This window comes from Monodon monoceros, unplaced genomic scaffold (assembly GCF_005190385.1).
Source record: "Monodon monoceros isolate NGI ecotype Baffin Bay Population unplaced genomic scaffold, NGI_Narwhal_1 Super_Scaffold_2, whole genome shotgun sequence".
Lineage (NCBI taxonomy): Eukaryota > Metazoa > Chordata > Mammalia > Artiodactyla > Monodontidae > Monodon > Monodon monoceros.
The window spans coordinates 34,417,768-34,436,207 of NW_021703776.1; the positions used below are offsets into that span (position 1 = coordinate 34,417,768).

Below are 18,440 nucleotides of genomic sequence, written 5' to 3' on the forward strand. Positions count from 1 at the left end.
TAGATAAGAGTGTGAAATTCTCATGCAATACATAAAACTTACTCTTTCCTTTGCACAGCCTTCCATTGAAGTATTTTACTATATCTGATACCTTATAGTAGAAATGTGAACATCTTTCGGCTATTAAAATAAAAAGGCACAAATTGCTTTACAATACTTGGCCATCCTTCCTCACTGCCTGGTACAATACGGGCTAGATGACAGAATAAATTCTTACTCAATCTATATCCATTTTAATTATTCAAAATTCCTTGGGAAAATGAATTATTGGAAATAATTTTCACTCTGTAGATTTTATATACAAATTAAACAGATCTATAGCTCTTCAAGTAGATCTGAGTAAAATACAATGGACCAAACTCTCTGCTCTGAGTATCTCTTCACATCAATTGTGGTTATAAAATTTTTTTAAATTTACAACTTCCTCTAAAGAACTATATTTAGAAAATCTCAAAATATCTAGAACATAATGTATACAACTGCTATTTATGCTTCTACCTTGCTAAAATTTAAATATATTTATTATAGAGGTAAGAGCATGTAATACATTAAATATGCACATACCAGAGGGCTAAAAAGGAATATGGGAAAACAAACACAGACTGTAAAGCTATAGAGCTGTTTACTAAATTCCAAATTTATTACAGATTCATTGTCCCAGTTCCCCTAAGCAAATTTTAATACAATTACATGAGATTATTAGCTACAAAGCTTCACCATGAGTTCTCCTATAATCTGTGAGACACTAGGCAAGTCACTTACTCAGGAGCTAGCCTTGGCCTTATCTGTTTTAGTAAACAATTAAAATTTAAGGTTTTTAAAAGTGGGAGGAAAAGATTATTTCCATTTTTGTAGTAAATGGCTGAGGCGCAACAGAAAATCAGAGAAATGGAGGAAATTAGAGGTCCTCATTAATGGAGAAGATTTAAATTTTCTGAGAAATCAAATTTCTATTTTCTTTAATTCTTCTCTTTATTGCTAATAAGAAAATAATTTGTCTAAAACCCAAATGTGACTAACCTTTAAATTAAAAAAGCTACTTTGATACTATAGTGAATGAACTGATATAGAAATAGGAGTGTGTGTGTGCGCGTCTGCTTATGCTGAGGGCAGAGGTGGAGAGAGCCTGACAGCTATGATTCAAATCCTTTGACGCTCCCCTAGAGGTATGGCAAAATAAAGCTGCAGGAAGGTCATGGAAGAGCAAGTGGAGTCCTCTTGTGGAACTGACTTACCAGTTTTTCGAAGAGGGAAATCGTCCTTTGCATCTTGTGCTCCTGGTAATGTGTATTTGTAGGATGGAGACGTTCCACTCAGGGGTGGAGAGCTTTGATCCAATGACGTGTGGTGGGCAGCCCTACAAAAGAAAAGGAGGGTTCACCATTTCCCCTTGAGTTTTTACTGCACATTGGTCAGCAATAATCGGTTGCACATGCTGTAACACGTGTCTCAGCTGTGTTTATGTTCTTTCTTTTTAGTGTGTACAAACCACAGCCTCATGTAACCAAGTTCAATTTAGCAGTATGTTACGGAATGATGCAGGATGCCCAAGAATGCCCACTGTGTGTTTGGTCACACAGTCACATAGAAAAGTTTGCTTCACTAAAGGAGAGAATTTACCCAGAGCCTGAGATTTGACATCTGAGATTATTGTGTATGTTTTCTTAAGAGCCATATTAGTGGAAAAGTCATCATCCGAATCCTTTTTAGTCAACAATGTAGAACAACCAAGGTAAAAGTAAACATACAGAAGGACTTCATTTAAAAAAAACTGCTAGGTAGTACATGAGGGTGCCTTTCTACTGGAGAGACAGTACTGTGCGAATAGCCTCAGGTTTCCAAACTTCTATAGCAGTTTCAAGGTAAAGACTGGAGACACATCCTTCTTCAATATGAACCTGACCTTTTAAAATCTTTTGTCTGTCCTGCATTAATACAGTAAAAGAGATGCAATTGTGCTACTGGAGAATAGCTTAGGACTGAACATAGATTACCCAGTGGACATAAACATCTATAATCATTATATATGGAGAAAATATAGATAGGGTGTAGTATCACCACCATGATGATTCTACCAATATTATTTATTTGAATCAACATTCTCAAGAATTACCTGGTGTAAGGATATTTTATCTAGCCATAACTGGCAAAAAGTATTAAGTTCAGATTTGATAAATTAATGACTTATGGTTGTCCAGGAGTTGGACCCTACTGAAGTTCAGTTCACTACAAAAAAAAGGATTCCTAAGTAACATTTGAGAGCCATGTCGAATATACCCAAGGGAACAGCTAAAGAATTTTCAGCTGACAAGTTGTTTGCATGTAGTTGTTTCCACTTAACAACAACAACAAAAAAGGTATTATCTTTTCTTGAAACAGGTTTTAACTTAGAAGGAACATGAGTTAGTTATAAATTATGTATGTAATTTTAGGTAATAAGACAGAATTTCTTTTTCAATACTTTTTGATGTTGATTGAACACGTGAAAATTTTCTTCAGGGATTGGTTTCTCAAGTCAATTGACATGCATGGTATAAATTATGTAAACCATTAAAAAATATTTATATAGCATTCTAGAATCTGCCTCATCTTTTTTTCTGGATGCAGAGAAGGGAAGATACTTATAATATAGAATTATAAGAACAATAACTCTTTTAATAGAACTCCTGGCATGCTTGAAATGTCAATGTAACAGAGTATCAAATAATCAAGTTTTTACTCCCTTATCCTTATGATGTGATTAAAAAATACGTAAGTGTAAAATCCTAAACATATTTTTTAAATATGAGAGAGATGAAACTATGATCTATTAGTCTATTATCCAAATATGCTTTGCCTATCAGTTCTTCCCCTGATTTTTTAAAAATATCACCTCCTTCATACTTTACAGAAGGAAGAATTGTGTGTTGCACAGTATCTCTTTACTAGACTTGGAGAGAGATGGTTGCATAAAAAACTGTAATACCGCAGTATGTTATGTTGTCAGCTTGTGTGTTAAAAGCCAATCTACTCTCATTTTACAGGGTGGGAAAAAATGAGATGAGGTGGGCACGGGTAAACTAGTCACTGAAGACTTAGATATATCAGTTACTTTTCTTTCTTTCTTTCTTTCTTAAGTCAAAAATCTTCTGGACTTTTAAAAATAATTCAGATCTCCACCTTATTTCAAGCCAAGTAAAACAAAATCTCAACCAGCCAAATCTTCAGAAATTATTGTAAAGATATCAGATGCACCATCTGAGAATAGAAAAATGCAAAATATGAATTAATTTCTATGCCCCACCCTACATTTGTCAGTTATTCATTTGGCAAAGAACATGTATAATACTTTCTAGCCCTCAAGATGATACTTGCTAACATTTATTTAAGAGCTGGTCTCTGTTACATACTTTACCACATTGTTTCACAGGACCTTCCCAGAAACCCTAGAGGGCAGGTACTATTATCGTCCTCTTTTTATAGAATAAAAACCTGAGCCTTGGAGAATTTGAGGAGCTTGCCCACGGCCTTATAGCTGAGAACTTGGCAGCCCAGGGATTTGTGCCCAGGTTGGCTGAATTGAGAACCTGTGATCTTTACCCCTGGGAATGAAAAAAGCCAAACACTGAACATACGTGTACCAGAGCTTGGGATGGCGGCTCACGGAATGATTTTTTCCATTAGTTGGAGTGTCTTTTGTTGCTGATTTACTCAACAGGAATTCTTGAAGCTTCTGCTTTACTTCTGTACTTGCCACTGCCCCTGAAACACACACATACAGAAACAGATGGTGATTTGCGGTTCTGTCCTTTCAAGCCTCTGGAATATTTAGCAAAAATTAAGAAGTAACACCACTCGTCACAGCATATGAAGTTTTCCTATTAAAAGAAGAAACCAGAGTCTAAACAGCCTTTAGAAAATGACATAGTAATATTTTGTAACTACTGCTTCAACTGCCAATTTTCAAAAGACCTTCGATGATTTCTTTAATTGCTTTTGCAGAAAGGGGATTCCCAGAATTAATACTAATTTTTTCCTAAGCTTTAAAAAATACTGCTGAGGAACAGAACACTGCTTTTTAAAAGTCAAGAATCTTGGGGGACCATATAAGTGATTAAGCAAATTAAAATGAGCTCTTCTGAATTGCTAGTTTGAAAAACTTTTTTAAAAAGCACTTTTGCGCATTAAACAAATAAATATTGCTGACAATTCCAGTTTAAGTCATCACATTTTAAACCTTGCTACGACCTGATTTTGAACTGACCTCATACAGGGGAATTATTTGGATCTGTCTCCCTCTTGTGGATAGTTGCTTTTTTTAAAAAAAAAACAAAAAAAATTCTACCTTAAATCTTCTCAAAGTTTGGGTACTTGAAAACTAAATGAGAAAAGCCTTGACTTATTAAAGAGCAATTATTACTTGAGCAGGAGGAAGGTATGGTGGAGTAATGTGGAAGTGAGTTTATTATTAAACACAATGGCATAGCTATATTGCCTTAGTATAACATTATTTTTAAGGTTCAAAACAACAGAAATTAGCATCTTTGCCAAACAATGCTATGTTTACTTTTGGAGATGCTCGTAGACTGAATGCAGAGAGCTGATATGTGAATGTCAAAGCCTTACATTTGGGTCCATAATGTATTCTTTTACTTAAACACAGACAATTTTGACAAGTTTAATTCCACTCTTTATCAGGCTCCTTTCTGAATGACCATCAGCTAAAGATGAGGGAAGAGATCCGTCTTTTACCCTGGTGCCTCTTACTTTCTCGTCCTCTATCTTTGCCTCTGAGAGGAGGAAGCTGCTGTTCTCTGCGATGCCTCTCTACTTCCTGTTCTTGCCTCTGCTGCTCCAGTTTCTGCTCCTTTTCTAGCAGTTCTTGTTGCTGTTTTATGGCTAGAAGTTCCTGTTGCAACTTGCGAGAAGAGAAAGACATGAGAGTGTGCAATTTCTTTAGACTTCATAGTCATCAATGACCAAAATCGAAATGTTATGAGCTTTTGGAAATTATTTGTATTTACTTTACATTTTACCCATTTTTTGGTATATTATTGAAATCTAAAGACAAGCAACTAATGCCATAAATGGTCTTAAGGTCATTAACAAGAAAGTTTTTAGGTAGTTTCAACACCTACGCCGCCCCATCACAATATTACCAAATTCACTCAGATCTTCAGTTCCTTGAGTAACTTTCCTTTGTGCATCTGAAATACATGATACAGGCAAAGAAAGGCAGGAACTTCCCAGAAGTCTGTTTTACCAATTCCCTTGCAACATAAACAAATGAAATCTTCACTTCTTATCCTGAGAAACTGTGTGAACATAATCAAACTGAATAGAATAGTGAGATATGAGTTAATTTGGGGGAAATCTACCTGAAATAAAACGAAGGCTAAAAATTTCAAAACCTTCCAAGAAGGTTTTCAAAAGATGAATGCAATCTGTATATCCATAACAAGCTCTTCTCTCAAAATAGCAAAGTCTAATTAGTTCACTCAGTGCACAAAACCCTTCAGATTAGAGACTGGTCAAGAAGAAATCACTTCCATCAGACTACACTTTGACGCACTGTTGTTTGGCTGTCTGAATCCCTTGAGTTCACTTCCAAATAAGGTACATCATGAATATAAAGCATTCTTAATAACCATTTTGAGGGCCTCCCTGGTGGCGCAGTGGTTGAGAATCTGCCTGCCAATGCACGGACACGGCTTTGAGCCCTGGTCTGGGAAGATCCCACATGCCGCGGAGCAACTAGGCCCGTGAGCCACAACTACTGAGCCTGTGCGTCTGGAGCTTGTGCTCCGCAACAAGAGAGGCCGCGACAGTGAGAGGCCCGTGCATCGCAATGAAGAGTGGCCCCCCGCTCGCCGCAACTAGAGAAAGCCCACGCACAGAAACGAAGACCCAACACAGCCATAAATAAATAAGTAAATAAAAATTTTAAAAAAACACAAAACCATTTTGAGATGTCAATTTTCTCTCAGACTAAGAAATAGACATGGACTAATCGTAAATGTGCCCACTGAGGAATAACTCAAGACTGAGTTCTACTAGGCTCTGACATTACTAGATACGAGATCTAGACAACACTAAGCCACTCAGAGAACTGGTTCCTCATATATAAGACAGAGGAATAATCTCCACCAGGCATCATGTTCATAAATGCATATGAAATTTAAGTTGTAAGTTTGAACAATACTAATTTTGCTTATGATTACTATTTTAAACTCTAAATACTAATGAAGTTAGTGTAATTTGCTGTTTATATGAGATAGGTGCCTAAAATTCTGAAATTTACACTGCACAGTAACAGAACAAAAATAATAAGTTATATGGAATGGCATCAGAGCCACTGTGGAGCAACAGGAAGCCAACTCTGCATGTCAAGCATGATAGCTTCACTAATCCCAGAAGGACATGGCTAGAAGCATTTCTGGTTAATTTTCAAATTACAGTCTTTGACATTTTGGATTTGATCCACCAGTCTCTTAATAAGTGTTTTTAGATACTCCATTCTAACCAAAAATTTCATAATTCTGCTTAAACTTTGCCTTAAATGTTAATTCTATATAGATATTGGGGTTGATCAAGTTGATATATTGCTTCACCCAAAGCCCCAGTGGAATTGAATATTAATCTCTCTTAGGAATTAGAAAAGCACACGATTTAATTTCCACAGCAACTATTCATTATCAAAGATTGCAGGAATGAGGTTTAAAAAAAAAAAAAAAAAGAAACAAAACATCACTCCTCCAGTTTCATGTTCTAGTCCAAGACAGAGGCAGAATGAAGTAGTAGCTTTGGAGGTAGATGAGGCAAGATTACAAATCCTGGAGCATCCACTTACTGGCTGTGTAGCCTTGGGCAAGTTACAGTGTTTCTGCCTCAGGTTACTAGGTGGAAAAATGGGATAACAGCATCTAACTCAACAGGTGATTATAGAAGCCAAAGATTCCAAACACTAATATAAGTAAAGCATCATGCTGTGTCTTCCTCATAAAAGTAAAATCTAGATGAACCTTAAAAGCATCAACTTTTAGTCCTATGCATAAAAAATATAAAACAATAAAATTAAAAAAATTTTAAAGCAAAGAAACTTCTTAAAGGGAAATTTTAAGTATGATTTTAGTTTCTGAAAAAGCAACTTATTACTTTAGAAAATAATTCCAAACACTAAGTTTTCCTTAGCTATCTCAGAATCATTTTTCTCTCTCCCCTTTATATTTTCTAGGTGTCAGTAAACCTGCTATATACTACCTTGTTTGGGCTAAAGTAACAATTACGTACTTGATACTATTAACTTTCGAGTAAAATCAAACAATTAATTACTTTAAAAAATTTTATGTTGATCTTTACAACTACAAAAGGCATCAAACATAAATGAAAAGAACTATCTAAAGCTGTAACTTATCAGGATTGCCCTATATTCAGGGAAACACCACTTGCATACCACAGCAAAATGAAACAAACCTTCAACAATGGGGAAGAATATAAATTTTACTCATTCATCATTGCCATTTTAACACGCCTAGAATGAATGAAGAAGGAAATCTGGACATTATTGTTACTATTATTGTTTCAAAGGTCAAACTGAAATAAAATGTTCCAGAATCACTCAAAAATAAGTCTATAAACTAAATGAAGGTTTCCTATACTGCAAAATACAACCAGGATTCCATATGAGACTTAAAACAAAATCCTCACTCTTATTTTTAAGGTATCTTATGGGTCAATATATTGTAAGCGTCTTTTAGTAAAGTTCACTAAAGGAAAAAAATACCACATTTTACATCAGGTATCAAAGAGCCTTTTTCTGAAAGTAAGTTAAAATAGGTCTTCCAGGCTAAGGAAATATAAAACAAGGAACATAGGAAAGAAAAAGCATTTTTACCCTCTGAGACACTGTAATATCAATGTGGTAAAATTATATAATATTAACATAAATTAGTTATCTATATTAACCCCACATACATGTGCTTGTATTTTATTTGCAAGTGAGTAAAAGATCAATTTCTGCAGGGCAGAAATTGAGACACAGATGTAGAGAACAAACGTATAGACACCGAGGGGGGAAAGGGGTGGGGGTGGTGGTGGCGGTGTGATGAATTGGGATATAGGCATTGACATGTATACACTGATGTGTATAAAATGGGGATGACTAAGAAGAACCTGCTGTATAAAAAAATACATTTAAAAACATGCAAAAGGAAAAAAAATCAAGTGTCTATAACACAATATAATAAAAATGAAATAATATAACATATACTTTATTATATTAATAAGTTAACGTAAGTCACTTTTGAAGGAGTTGGACATAAAAGTAGACTTTTTTATTACAAATATTTGCTACTTTATATTACTGTCATAATAAATTCAAATTAAACATCTACTAAGTCAGACCGAAATAGCTTTGTTTTAATTATTTTTGTCAAGAAGTTGAAAGACATTTTACAAATAAAGCGGAAGTAATATTTATCTCTGAGGATACAAGAGAATAAATAGATATACAGACACTGATAATACAATACTCCATCATACATAATTGTGGGATATGGACATATTTCTCCTAGAATAATTTAAACAACTTGGGTCTCTAATTGTCAACTACTCCCAAAACTGTTTCAATAAATTCTTATCTACAGTCTATTAGACTTATATAAAAACACTGAAAATATATGTACCAGTTTCTTTATATAAAATTTTGTTAAGTTTTTCATTATGTTATTATTTTGAATGTATACATTATGAGGTCTTTTCCATAAGGAAGATTAGGACATACTCAGAACATCTATTTATAGAGCACTCAGAATATCTACTTATAGACCAAAGACAAAAATAAAAAAAGTCTCTCTCTTCACATAAAGGGATTAATTTATCCTCTCTGGTGAACAGTATATGCAGATTCTTTTTTTTTTTAATTAATTTTTATTGGACTATAGTTGCTTTACAATGCTGTGTTAGTTTCTACTGTACAGCAAAACGAATCAGCTATATGTATACATACATACATATATATATATGGCTCTTTTTTGGATTTCCTTCCCATTTAGGTCACCACAGTGCATTAGGTAGAGTTCCCTGTGCTACATAGTATGTTCTCATTAGTTACCTATTTATACATAGTATCAGTAGTGTGTATGGGTCAACCCCAATCTCCCAATTCCTCCCTCTCCCCCTCCCTTTCCCCCTTTGTATCCATACATTTGTTATTAGAAATATAAAATGGGTCTTTCCATGCTCATGGTTCTTCTTGGTGGAGAGCAGATGGGGCAAATGGACAAAAGCATGTAGAAGAGAATCTTAAAAAGGGTGGGAAGTTACTATTCCTTACTATTGATGCTGTAAACTAACAGAAAAAAGAGTGGTAGAGGCTCCTCTCCAAAAAGCAAAGCAGGTTTTTGCCAGGATTCCTTTTACTTACCCAGGTTTTTCACTAGTACAATCAAAGTTTCCTCCCAGCCATGCATCCATATCTTTTCATAGTGAAATATCCCTCCACTGCTCCCTCTTATGCCCATGTTATGGTGCAGGCTGCCCGAGTCAACGGTCAGAGACAAAGAAACGTTTGCTACCTTGATGTGCTCCTGAAGCTGAGCCTGGTGCTGCCGTGTCAAGTTCTCATGCTGTTTCTGAAACTCTGCGATCAAGAGCTGCTTCTGGATTTGCTGCTGTTGCTGGATGAGGAGTAACTCCTGCTGAAGTTGCTTCTCACGGACTACAGGGTCCACCACGGGCATCATCATCCTGAGGTCTGTCCTTAGGTCTAAAGGCGAGATGGGCTCCAGGCCCACAGGAACCTCTGATTTTACATCAACTGGAGAGACAGAAAAAAAGGATGGATGATAGAGGATAGAAAATTAGCACATTGACTTGGAAACAAATAAAAAGTGAAAGACACTATACCCCATTAGACAAATTTTACATCAACAAATCTAGTCTTTTTTTTCACAAGGATGGTAAAAGGTCTTCTGTATATCAGGCTTGATAAAATGAACCACAGGCTAATTTTCAGCCAGCAATTTGTACTCTGCTGTGAAATCTTCCACATTTCCCTTTTTCAAAGAGATGACTCCAAAGATTCACGGATATCAAAGTTGTTCATAAAACTTATTCTACTGGACCACTTACCAAATTCAAGTCAACTTAGGATAAAAAAATGCAACTCTATCGAGGAAAAGATGTCATGTTATATTAGAAAACTTCTAACACAACTAAATTTGTACACTTGCAAACATTTTTGTTTGTAATCAGAGTCAGAAAACATATTCTAAGATATATTCCTTATGAAGTAAACCTTTTAAAATAATGTATTTGTAGGGCTACTGGACCTACCAAAGAAAAAGTAAAAATATGCAAGCTAAAATGTGGGAAATGGTGAGTAGAAAGAAAATACAGACCCAGGGTAGACAGAAGTCACCTAATTTTCAATTTCAAATCATTGTAAAAATTTAAAAACTATTGGAACAACAACAACAAAAAATGCTTCTATCAATCGACTTTGATATTCAGGCTGCCAATTTTCAACTTCTGCTCTAAATCTAAATGCCTAGAACTTCCCTGGTGGTCCAGTGGTAAAGAATCCACCTTACAATGCATGGGATGCGGGTTCGATCCCTGGTCAAGGAACTAAGATCCCACATGCTGTGGGGCAAGCCACGTGCCACAACTACTGAGCTCATGGGCCTCAACTAGAGCCCATGTGCTGCAAACTACAGCGCCTGTGCGCCCTGAAGCCTGGGTGCCACAACTAGAGAAGAGAAAACCCACACCCGACAACTAGAGAGAAGCCCACGCACCACAACGAAGAACCCACGTGCCGCAACAAAAGATCCCACATGCCTCAACTAAGACCTGATGCAGCCAAAAATAAATAAATTAAATAAATAAATAATAAATAAAACCTTAAAAAAAAATCTAAATGCCTGTTCCCATAACTTTTAAAAGGATGTATCACCCTCAGGGTAATTGTGTTATCCTGAGTGTGTTATTTAAGTTCTCTAGGTCTCAGTTCCCTCATATGCAAAATGGAGATAATTACCATTAACAGTAACAACACAGAGTTGTTAAAAGGATTAAATGTGATAATCCACTCAAAGACTGACAACATATATCCCTCAATAAATGCTTTTTCTAAAAAAATTATGTAAAAACAAATTTCCTGTGTATTAAAATAAATCATCAACACTGTGGGGCTAACCAAACAAAAATATGGAGCCAGTATGAAAATAAAATTGTTTATGATTTCTATTAAATATTAGAAAATAGAAACACTAAAACATCTAGAAAAATTATAAAACAAGAAAACAAAGAAACATAGCCAAACAACTAAAAAAAAAAAAATCCACCTTCACTAGTAAAGATATGCAAAATTTTAAATAAAAATAAGGCATTTTCTAATGATTAAATATCATATATATGATTCACATATATGCATATGTGTATGTACAACATCCGCTTGTATAGGGTAAACATATGACCAAGTAGACAATTATATGTTGCAAGTGGCACTGCCAGTTGGTTTAAAACTTCTGAAAAAGTGATATGTGATATCACAATCTGGTGACATCTGTCAAGAGACATTAAGTATTTCTACCATTTGATTCAGGTTTGCCAACTCTTGGAATATATCTTAAGGAGATAATACTAACAGGAAGAAACAGTTCAATGTCATACTGTTTACTGAAGTATTATCATTTTAATTGAAATCACCAACTACAAGGAAATGTCTAGTAAAATATGTCACATCCATTTCATGGAAAAATATGCAATCATTAAAAATAATGTTTATGGGAACACGAAAAATGTTGTTGTAACATTAAGTGAAAGAACAATAATAAAAATGACATATACCCTATGATAACTCTTTAAAAATTAGTTAATTTAGTCAATGTACATTTACTGAGAACCTTAAATTCCCAAGGTGATTCTAGATGTTTGGGTTCGGTAGTAAAACTAAAAGACAAAAAAATTCTAGCCCTCATAGAGCATATATTCTACTGGAGATTTAATGGTATTAAGTCTCTGAATTCTACCAGCAAAGACTGGTGAGATAGAGAACAAAAGAAAGTTGTATTTTGGGTGGAAATATGAATAATTTTCCCCCTTCTACTTTTCCATATTTTTACAAATTGTATCTAATGCTGTGACTCCTACTCTGAGTAACTTAAATTTGAAGACTCCAGGCTGGAAACTACAAAGTTAATATTCCATGCAAATTTAAGAGATATTTTCAGGAAGTCAATAAAGCCTAACATAAATTCTGTCTATAGAAGTTAAGGCTTCAAACACTAAATGAAACGTTAATGTCTTGCTTATCATCTGAATTGTGTGTACACACAGGCATGTGTGTGTGCAGGCACGTGTGTGTGTCAGCTTGTAGGGGTGGAGTGGGGGAACTGATATCAACCTTGGTTGCTGACACTGGTGATTTTTCAATGTATAGATCAGAAGAGCTTGCACTGATAGTGCTGTATATGCCAGTTTAATGAAAATGGGAAAACAATATCAATAAACCATAGTTTGGGGGACAATGTCTTCTAAAACATGATATTTACAAAAGGAAAAATAATAATTGTGACAAGTTTGGAACTAACTGAGGAAGATGGCCTGTAAGATCTCTTGGTCAAAAGGTCCAATGTAGAACTTTCAATTAAGGCTCTGGAGTATCATGAGATTTTGAGCATTAATTCATAGAGTTGGCGTTATTCCAACCAAAAGCAATGGCTGTTAAGCATATATTTCACTTTTACATTAAAAAGCCCAGACTAAAGCCTCAGTTTTTACATGGACATCTCAGTAAACAAATTTAACCCTATAAAGGCAAAATGTAAAATTTCAAGAGATCCTGGGGTCTCTTGTTGCTGGCATTCTTATTATCCATAAACTAAAACTGTCAACCCCCCACCCAAAAGAAGAACAAAACCCAAAAGAGATAAGGAAAAAAGACCCCCAGAACTCTCCAAAACAGCTAGTGTAAGCCTCAAAGGGTAATTTGACTTCTTAACCTGCTATCCCAACAGAAATGATTGTGTCTAACTGCTTGCCTTTGTTCAGAGACTAATCACTAAATTGTGAAAAATCACCCTCAACTTACAAAAACTGCTCTTGATTATAAATAATTGCCCAAGACTGAGAGAAAGAGGCAGGCAAGATCCCAGTCTTTCATCCAATTTATTCAGCAGCAATCCACATTCCATTTGTCTAGACTAAATATAGCAGCGTTTACACAAGAAATCAATAGTGCTTGCAGAGAGGAGAGCGAAGGCATGAATATTTCATCAAACTCAGAGAGAAATGGCAATCAGCAAACTGATGGTTCTGTGTAGGTCATCTCTGGCCTGCTGGATTAGTTCCTGTTACTTGGACAATAGCTCATCTCTGGTTAATCATAATCATATCACAGCCATTCTTTCTATTTTTAAAATTAATTGCATTGTGGGTGACAAAGGCTCATCGTATTCCAAAAAGAATGACGGATTTTTCTTCCATCTTCTGTGACAGGCTAATAAGCCTCCCCAGGAGCAATAATAGTAACACAATACCAGGGCTGAGTTTCAACAAGTTACAGTCACTTACACATCACAGAATGTGAAAGAAAGGGCATTGTCCACAGCTGCTGTATTATCATAATTAGAAATAATCAACTAACAAGGAAAAATTAACAACCAATTTTAACAGTGAGGAAATGGAATCATCACTGTTCACAACATTTCTTGTCTAGGAACATGCAAATTACTTAGAACAGGTGGCCAGTGATACATAAGTTAGAAGGAAGTTGATGATAACAGTAGCATTAACATTACTTATAAACAAATCCTGTTTTCTTAACAGATCTCATAACTTTATTTAGACTCACCTTATTTGAGATTTCAAATACATGTGACATATATATGTATATTATATGTTTATTGTTATTCTAATAGCAAATACCCAGTCAGAACATTTCCACATATACTTAGTCTTATTATCACTTTACAGAGTTCTGCTTGTTCTTTCCTCAGTGTCTTTTCTTACTAACTCTTTGATAGTTATTCCCTCCTCTACTTAGGACTTATCAACTCATGCAATTTTTTTTTTTTTTTTTTTTTTGCGGTACGCAGGCCTCTCACTGTATGGCCTCTCCCGTCGCGGAGCACAGGCTCCGGACGCGCAGGCTCAGCGACCATGGCTCACAGGCCCAGCCGCTCCGCAGCATGTGAGATCTTCCCAGACCGGGGCACGGACCCGTGTCCCCTGCATTGGCAGGCGGACTCTCAACCACTGCGCCACGAGGGAAGCCCAACTCATGCAATTTTTTAGAAATAGTTTTTACTTTAAGAAACATGGAAGCAAAAAAGCTCCCATTTCAAAATAAAAATCTCAGCTCATATAGATGCTTACGATAATTACATTTATTTCAGCAACATATACACCTGTTCAGCTGTAACTAAATTCCTTTGATAAATACGTTTTTTTATATACCAAGACCATTAAAGAGTTATTAAATCAAAGTGCTAAGGATACCCTAAGTAGTCACGGCATGTTTCTTAATTTTTCACTTTAGATGCTATTATTTATAGCACAGGTATGTAGGGAGAATTTTTGTATGTTCAAAAACAGGAATCTTTGGTTGCTTCTTTATCAGCTGGGTTACAAACAAGAAGCCATCCATTTTAAGAATGTTTTCAGAGAATAACTTGCAAACCTCATGGATGGAAAAATTCTAAGAATGCAAATTTTGACCATTTACAACTATCACAACAATGGTGAAGACTGTTCACGCTGTTCCTCTGAATGAGATCCCGAAGCAGTGCAGTGTAAAGCACAGGCTTTCACACACAGAAAAAAGGCACAGGCACAATCTCGCCACCAATTTGTATGTGTCAATTCAGTTACAAGTTGAAACTTGAAAAAATGTGACAAAAAATGGAACCATGTTTAACTATCTCAGTTAATATTCACAATTACAGCAGCTATAATAATATTCAGGATACAGCATCACCAGTGCTGCCCAGAGCCAGTTTATATGGAAAATAAGTTTTTACACCAAGAAATGGGTGACCACAACCACTGGCAGGTGGATGTATGAATAACGATTTCCAGATCTGGGAGAAACAAATGCTGCTCTGATCATCGGCTCAGCTTCTTTTGTTCCTCCTTTCCTGCACAGAAATCTTTGGGCCTGCAGACTCCGCCCATGGGAAAAGGCTGCCTGTTGTGCTGTTTTGTGCTTTAACATCATCCTGTCAAATATGTGGGCCTGTCATTAGTTCAGGGTTCAGAAAAGAATGTGGATATGGAGAACAGTATGGAGGAGGTTTTCTTCCTTAGAAACCTGAAAATAGAACTACCATGTGACCCAGCAATCCCACTACTGGGCATACACCCAGAGAAAACCATAATTCAAAAAGATACATGCACCCCAATGTTCACTGCAGCACTATTTACAATAGCCAGGACATGGAAGCAACCTAAGTGTCCATCAACAGAGGAATGGATAAAGAAGATGCGGCACATATATACAATGGAATATATTACTCAGCCATAAAAAGGAACGAAATTGGATCATTTGTAGAGACGTGGATGGACCTAGAGACTGTCATACAGAGTGAAGTCAAAAAGAGAAAAACAAGTATCGTATTAACACATGTATGTGGAATCTATAAAGATGGTATAGATGATCTTATCTGCACAACAGAAATAGAGACACACACGTAGAGAACAAACATATGGACACCAACGGGGAGAAAGGGTGGTGGTGGGATGAATCGGGAGAAAGCGATTGACATATATATATTGTCGATGCTATGTATAAAATACATAACTAATGAGAACCTACTGTATAGCTTAGGGAACTCTACTCAGTGCTCTGTGATGACTTAAATGGGAAGGAAGTCCAAAAAGAAGGGATATATGTATACGTATAGCTGATTCACTTTGCTGTACAACAGAAACTAACACAAAATTGTAAAGCAACTATACTCCAATAAAAATTAATTTAAAAAAAATGAATGTGGAATATCTCTCTCGGATACATGTGATCCATACTTTTTCAAAGTATAGCCTTTAATAAATAGTTAAGTACATGGGAAACGCTGCAGGAATTTATATGAAACTTCAGCAGGAATAGACATCTTTCACTAGTCTTTCCCTACTTGTTTCTTTTTTGCAGCCTTCGCCAGGACAGGCTGGTTCTATTAACCTATGTGTACATGTATCCTAATGATACCGTGTCATCTATGAAACTCTGCTCAATACCAAGATGTTCACTTATGCTGGTTTGACAGGTAGTGTCAGAGAGATTATTACCTGCTCTGTATAGTATGTACTGCCTTGTCCTGTCATTTCTGTACTTTCTGGCCAAACTGAAATCAATATGGAATAAAAACAGTGACACCCACTACCAATTAGGAAGTTATCTGGTTTACTGTGTCTTAAACTCTTCATATGCACATATGCAATTCTACTGATCATCTGGTCAGCTGACGCTAGTACAGTTTTCACTGTGAGCCTTCTTGAACAGAAACTGGAGAGGTCTTGGAGAATGGATGGAAGAAGATCCATAAGTATCACTTACAGTCTTTGTGCTACTGATACAACTTTATATGTGGGATGTCAATCCCACCATGAAGAATCTTAAAGTTTGCTCTGGTACAGCAACGGGGGATACCTAGCTTTTGTGATTCTAGCTTCACTGCCACTTCCTCATCATTGGTTACGCTGATCACCAGAAAGAGTTCTTCAGGTAGAATCCATGGGCTTTGGGAAAGAAACAGAACTTAAATGTTTTTCTTCCTTCAACTCCATGAACTTGATTTACATCCATTTAAACCACCTTTCCTTCTCTGAAATCCTGCTACCACCTCTCACCCCCTTTCTTTTAACACTGATTTGGAACAAAAGAAATCCAATTTTGTAATTTTATTTACACTTTTATCCATTATATCTTACTTGTTATATCACAGCATAAAGCTAACTGAGGGCTGGCCCATGCCTGATGGCTGTTTGTATTTTGTTCCTCTAGCTCTTTGCCTCAATAACTACATTGAAGCATAAATTCTTAAGTATAATATAATTAATACTATCTAAAGAAAGTGTCAGACTGTTTAGGGCTGTGTATACCTAAAATAAAATTGAAATCACTGTTTTTAAAGTATCATAGGTTAACATATCACTTTTCATTTACACCTTTATTCAGCAAATATTTGTAAAGCCATATTAATTGCCAAAACAGTTTTTAGTCAACAAGAGAAGGCACTGCCTTCAAGGAACTCATGTGTTGATGCACATCAAGCCATAAACTGATGTAGAAAACATGACGCATCAAGGGCAATGATGTTGGTGCTCTAGAATCCCACCTGGGCCCTCTTCTATTTTCCCTCCAGGACTCTCAGTGGTGATATTTTCCATTCCCAGGACTTTATTTGCTTCCTCTATGGTCACAATTCTGTCTCCAGCCTAAACATCTATCCTAAACTTGCCATCGATATGTATAACTAGTACTGCTACTCTTCATTTACCTGTCTTACTCTGCTCTTTCTCCAGTACCTTTGGTCTCAGTCTGTGCAGCCAGAGGAGAACATGAGAGTGGTATTTGACTCTTCTGTCCCTTTATTATCCATACCCAATCAACATAAACGATCTTTTCTACTCTTAAATATTTTTTGAATTCATCAAGCTCTCTCCACTACCACTGCCTATTTTACTAAAGCAGCCCTCTGTCACTTTCCTGGGTAACACCCATCAGTGGAACCCCAATCTTTAACATGATGGCCTATCCCTCTATGATGTGCTTTCTGCCCGTGTTTTCAGCTTCAACACCCCCTACTCTCCTCCCTTCATTTGAATCACACCGATCTTCTTTCAGTCTGTAAACACACCATGCTCTCCGAAATCTCAGAGATTTCTCATATACATTATCTCTTTCTAAATTCCAATCCCACCCCATTTTTCTATACTGATTCTGACTTATCCTTCATATCTTAGCTAAAAATGATTTGATGTAGGATGTCTTTCTGTATCTTATTGTATTTTCTCATTAAAATTTTCAATTCATTTTCATAGTATTTGTTTAATTGACTCCCTTCACCATTATTGTAAGTTCCTTGAGAAGAGGGACCACATTTTCAGTGCCTGGCACAGCATAAAATCATAGTAATGCCTCAGTGCGTACCTGAAATGAATGAAGGAATAAATGAATGAGTGATAGTGATGAATCATATGGTAATAAAATTAGAAACACATATGTACATATTCAATTAAAATCCTAAAACAATTACTTATTAGTTTTTTTTGACTGTCTGAATCCAGGTAAACATTGACTGTTTATTGATAAGTGAATGAGTTTCTGGCAAAAGTGATTAAGTATTTGAAAAAAGCAATCTCAAAAATTTTTCCACCTAAGATGTCATTTCACATTTCCCAGACCCCAAGTTATCTCTTAAAACTCAGTGTGCTGACAGGTGACAACCACCAAAGTG

The 18,440-nt window shown here is 35.9% G+C and overlaps 1 protein-coding gene and 1 pseudogene across 20 annotated transcripts in view; both read right to left on the reverse strand.

Annotated features, from left to right (window-relative positions):
- HDAC9 (histone deacetylase 9) overlaps nt 1–18,440 on the reverse strand; it is an 804,896-nt gene that overhangs the window by 473,842 nt on the left and 312,614 nt on the right. For 6 of the 20 annotated variants that reach the window (XM_029233513.1, XM_029233531.1, XM_029233532.1 and 3 more), the window contains exons 3-6: nt 9,555–9,796; nt 4,747–4,888; nt 3,615–3,741; nt 1,236–1,357 (exon numbers count right to left, since the gene is read on the reverse strand). In XM_029233513.1, coding sequence (XP_029089346.1) covers nt 1,236–1,357; nt 3,615–3,741; nt 4,747–4,888; nt 9,555–9,796 — 633 coding nt within the window. Of the gene's footprint in view, nt 1–1,235; nt 1,358–3,614; nt 3,742–4,746; nt 4,898–9,554; nt 9,797–18,440 lie in introns of all 20 variants that reach the window. The other 14 variants (XM_029233515.1, XM_029233521.1, XM_029233530.1 and 11 more) reach the window with 3 other exon arrangements.
- On the reverse strand, nt 16,112–17,908 carry LOC114901798 (annotated as a pseudogene).